Here is a 4,954-nt window from a genome sequence, read left to right as displayed (position 1 = left end):
ATGATAATGCAAAAAAAAAAAAAAAAAAAGGGGCCAATATAGCTAAGGCCATGCTGGAGTACTATCTTCAAAGATGTGATAATAAATGTTAAGATACTGGCAATTAAATGATTCTACCTATTTTATTCAAGTTTTTTGCGTTTCGCAATAACTTTAGAACGAGGAATACCTCGTTTCGGTGCAGTTTTAGTGTTGGAAATGATTTCCAACGGTTTACCTGTCGGAATCAGCAATTTCCCACCTTTACCATGTTTTTTTAAAGCATCCTGGAATATTCGTCGTAACTTTTCATAGTCTGGTTCTTCGTCGTATTTTAGTTTTTCAATAGTTTTGAAGTAAGTTTTTAAAGTTCCAAATGGAATTTTTGAAAGATTCTTTAATAGCACTTCCTTCTCATGTTTCACTTGTTCTTTATTTTCCAAGTATTTCTCCCAAGGTAAACTCCCTGTAAGCCATTCATACATACAGAATCCCAGAATTTGGAAATCTCCTCTTCGAGATGGATCAGCACCTTCATGAGCATCCAGACTCGTATATAACAACGTTCCATTGTGAGCTTTCTTCTTCTCTGGTTTATACACCTTGTGTTTCTTATCTATAAATATCTTCGCAGCCAGACCATAATCTATCAGATATACCTTGTCTATTTTATTACTATCTGCAGCAAATAATATATTACCGGCTTTCAGGTCGGCGTGGACGTAGCCATGGTGGTGGATACACTCTAAAGCATCTATCATTTGTTTAGCAACACAATAAACTGTAGATTCGTCGAAATGAGATCCATTGTATTCTAAAACCTTTTGCAAATCGATTCCTAATCGAGATATGATTATGAAACGATACTGAATACCTTTATATTCATGTACGCCGTTTGCTATGAATTCCGGTATGGCAAGATGAGTCAAACGTTTACCTTTTAGATAATCTTGTATAATATTTGGTCTGGCAATCTTCTGTAAAGCATGGAATTCGTTAAAGAGTGGACCGTTACCAATGGGTTCGACTTTAGCAACATATTCTTCGTTCGGCGAACCACCAACTTGTCTGGCTGTGTAAATTAAACCAAAACCGCCGTAACCAATAAGCTTTACAAGGGAATATTCTTTCTTTTTATCTGCAGACTTCAAGATCTCTGATATAGGAAACACCTCAGCGTGTTTATAACCTTTAGCAGCTTTAACTTTGGCCATATTAGAACACAGAAATGCTGTAAACTCGAAGGAAATAAAAACCGCGCCTTATTACTTCGCCTCGCTTTCAGTATAGCCAGGGGCGATAATTCTAACTGACTAAATTAAATGACGTAGAATTTCCTTTAAATATTTGTTACTTTCGTATTTTGCAATATGTGAACCAAACATTATGACCAACGATATATCGATTTTTGAGCGGAGGTAAAGATCATGGACCGCACCCGCTTTAGGATTTTTTTTTACAGGAACACACTATATCGAGGGCGGAGAGTCCGAATCTGCAAAAAAAAAAAAATAAATAAAAGCATTTAAAAAATTTTAATTCTCCCCCTTCTTCATCAATTTCTTAAATTTTCACTTTTAAAAAAAATTCTTTTGGGCGAAATACCTAGAAAAATACGGAGATAATGATTCTGAAAAAAAAAATTTTGTAAAATTTCAATTTTTCAAACAAGTAAATAAACACCCCCTCCCATCCACCTATAACAAGAAGTGAAATTAAAATGTTTTCTCTATGTAAATGTGGAACGAAGAGAAGGTAAAGATAAAGTGGAGGGAGCGTGGGAGAAAGAGAGATGTGTACATATATGGGAGTATGTAGGTAGTAGACATGAAGGAGATAAAACCTTTTGGTGCCACTTTAGCATCTGGTCTACCTAGTGTGCCGTCTAACCCTAACTCAAACCCTAAACCTTAACCCTAACCATAACTTTAAACCCTAACCATAACTTTAAACCCTAACTATAACTCTAAACTTTAATCCTTACTCTAAATCCTAACCTTAATCCTAACCGAATTCAGGTCATTTCACAGTGCAGACTACAAATCCTGTAGTAGATCACACACTAAATTAGCACCAACTCTTTTTATGTTGAAATGGCTTCTAATGAGGCTAAAACCAACCTTTACTGCTTGAATGGAACTGACCAGTTGGTTGATATATATTTCCAGTGATGAGGACAAGAGGTAAATAATTTGCTTTTAGAGTTCAGGCAGTTTCCTGTCTAGAAGAAATGCCACATTATAATCCTTTTCTCCTCTAAGCAAAAGTTGCACCTCATACTGCTGATGAGGAAAGGTCTGTGTTTTTGCAACACACTCCACTTGATGTTATATTGTGCAGCATTTTCTTTCAATAAATCGTAAATCAGTTCATGAAGGAGTCATACCCAATGACTGATGTAGCAGCACCATTGTCAGCTGCTACAAAGGTAAAGGTAATGCTTTAGATAGAAACAACTACAAGGGTATCAAATCATTGGATCAGGTAATGAAAGTTACAGAGAGGGTCATAGCCCAACTAATTAGGGAAAGAGTTAGCCTAGATGAGATGCAGTTTGGTTTTGTGCCAGGCAGAAACACCACCAATGCTATATTTCTGGTAAGGCAGCTGCAGGAGAAATACCTAGTTAAATATAAACCTCTGTACTTGGTTTTTGTTGACATGGAGAAAGCCTTTGACAGGGTCCCCTGATCCCTTATCTGGTGGTCAATGTGGAAACTGGGGATAGACGAATGGCTGGTAAGAGCTGTATGAGCCCTGTATAGGGATGCTGTCAGTAAGGTGAGAGTTGGCAACGAGTATAGTGAAGAATTCCAGGTAGAAGTAGGGGTTCACCAAAGATCAGTCCTTATTCATCACAGCTCTCCAGGCAATAACAGAGGAATTCAAGACATGCTGCCCCTGGGAACTCCTCTATGCTGATGACCTTGCTCTAATAGCTGAATCACTACCAGAACTAGAGATGGAGATTAGGGTGTAGAAAGAAGGTCTAGAATCGAAGGGCCTTACGGTTAACGTAGCAAAAGTCTTAGTAAGTAGGAAGGCTGACAAATCACAAACCCCTTCAGGTAGATGGCCCTGCTCGATCTGAAGAAAAGGAAGGGGTAGAAACTCCATACGATGTACCCGGTGTAAGCTATGGACACTTAAAAGGTGTAGCAATATCAAAGGAAGGTTAACCGGGAAGGTAGATTTTGTGTGTGGCAGATGTACTGGGGCAATAAACACGGAAGATATACAGAAAACAGATTTCATCATGTGATGGGGAAAAACTAGAAGTAGTTGATAGCTTCTGCTACCAAGGCGACCAAGTCTGTAGTGGGGGTGGTTACTCTGAGTGTGTAGTGGCTAGAATAAGAATAGCCTGGGCAAAGTTCAAGGAGCTCCTACCTCTGCTGGTGACAAAGGGCCTCTCGCTCAGAGTAAAAGGCAGACTGTATGATGCATGTGTACGAACAGCCATGTTATATGGCAGTGAAACATGGGCCATGACTGCTGAGGACATGTGTAAGCTCGCAAGATATGAAGCCAGTATGCTCTGATGGATGTGTAATGTTAGTGTGCATATAAGACAGATTGTGAGCACTCTGAGAGAAAAGTTGGATTTGAGAAGAATCAAATGTGGTGTGCAAGAGAGATGACTGTGCTGGTATGGTCATGTGTTACGTATGAATGAGGACAGCTGTGTGAGGAAGTGCCATACCCTAACTGTAAAAAGAACCTGTGGAAGAGGTAGACCCAGGAAGACATGGGACAGGGTGGTGAAGCATGACCCTCAAATGCTGGGCCTCATAGAGACAATGACAGGAGACCGAGATCTTTGGAGATATGCTGTGATTGAGAAAACCCAGCAACTAAAGTGAGATTGCAGCCATGGCCAATGCCAGTGTTGTATGTCTGGCCTATCTAAGAGTACCTCTGATGCATTGGGCAATATGATATGCCTGAGAAAACCTGTTGAATCAAGTGAAACCAAAATCGTAGCTGTGGCCAATGTCCCTTGATGGGCTCCTGTGCCAGTGGCATGTAAAATGTACCAATCAAATATGGTTGATGCCAGTGCCCCCTGACTGGCTCCCTTGCTGGTGGCACATAAAAAGTACCATCCTAACGTGGTCGGTGCCAGGTCCACCTGACTGGCTCCTGTGCCAGTGGCATGTAAAAAGCAACATCTGAACGTGGTCAATGCCAGTGCCCCTGACTGGCTCCCGTGCACGTGGCACGTAAAAAGCGCTATCTGAATGTGATCAATGCCAGGGCCACCTGACTGGTTCCTGTGCTGGTGGCATGTAAAAAGCACCCACTACACTCTTAGAGTGGTTGGCGTTAGGAAGGGTATCCAGCTGTAGAAACATTGTCAGATCAGATCTAAGCCTGGTGCAGCTGCTGGCTTTCCAGACCTCAGTCAAACCATCCAACCCATGCTAGCATAGAAAATGGACGTTAAACGATGATGATAATGATGATGATGATATATATATATATATATATATATATATATATACACACATGGGTGTGTATGATTGTGTATAGAAGAATGTATTACTCAAGGAAATTCTAACTTTGTCTGATTTTCATGTTTTATTTACAATCTTATAATAATATAAGATAAGATAAGATAATGTAATGAAATGATAGAATATTAAATGTCCATTCTGATTGAACTAATTACTTTCATGCATTAAATCATCCAATCTTCTGTAGTAATGGTGACATTTATGTTTTACAATTTACAACTGTAGGGAGATGGCTAAAATGTGTGCCTTAAATACATTTGTATAGGCTCCAGAATGTTAAGTTTTGCAATCCGTATTCTGACCAATCAGTGTGTGGCTTTACTAAACTATTACTTAAGTTGATTGTGTTTTGGGATTAGACATCACGATTTGTTGAACATGTCAAGAGATCTGTATTTTGACCCTGGCCAAAGCAGCAACTGTTTGGCTATATTTAGAAATGGTGTAAACAACATTTC

At 39.4% G+C, this 4,954-nt stretch overlaps 1 protein-coding gene across 1 annotated transcript; it reads right to left on the bottom strand.

Annotated features, from left to right (window-relative positions):
• Positions 1 to 108: 108 nt before the first annotated feature.
• Positions 109 to 1,410, bottom strand: LOC106876565 (serine/threonine-protein kinase VRK1-like). Its single transcript, XM_052971378.1, has one exon. The coding sequence runs from the start codon at positions 1,191 to 1,193 to the stop codon at positions 123 to 125; it is 1,071 nt and encodes a 356-aa protein (XP_052827338.1). The 5' UTR covers positions 1,194 to 1,410; the 3' UTR covers positions 109 to 122.
• Between the last annotated feature and the right edge of the window lie 3,544 nt (positions 1,411 to 4,954).

Source organism: Octopus bimaculoides, chromosome 10, assembly GCF_001194135.2.
Source record: "Octopus bimaculoides isolate UCB-OBI-ISO-001 chromosome 10, ASM119413v2, whole genome shotgun sequence".
NCBI classification, from domain to species: Eukaryota; Metazoa; Mollusca; class Cephalopoda; order Octopoda; family Octopodidae; genus Octopus; species Octopus bimaculoides.
This window is presented reverse-complemented; position numbering and strand designations above follow the sequence as displayed.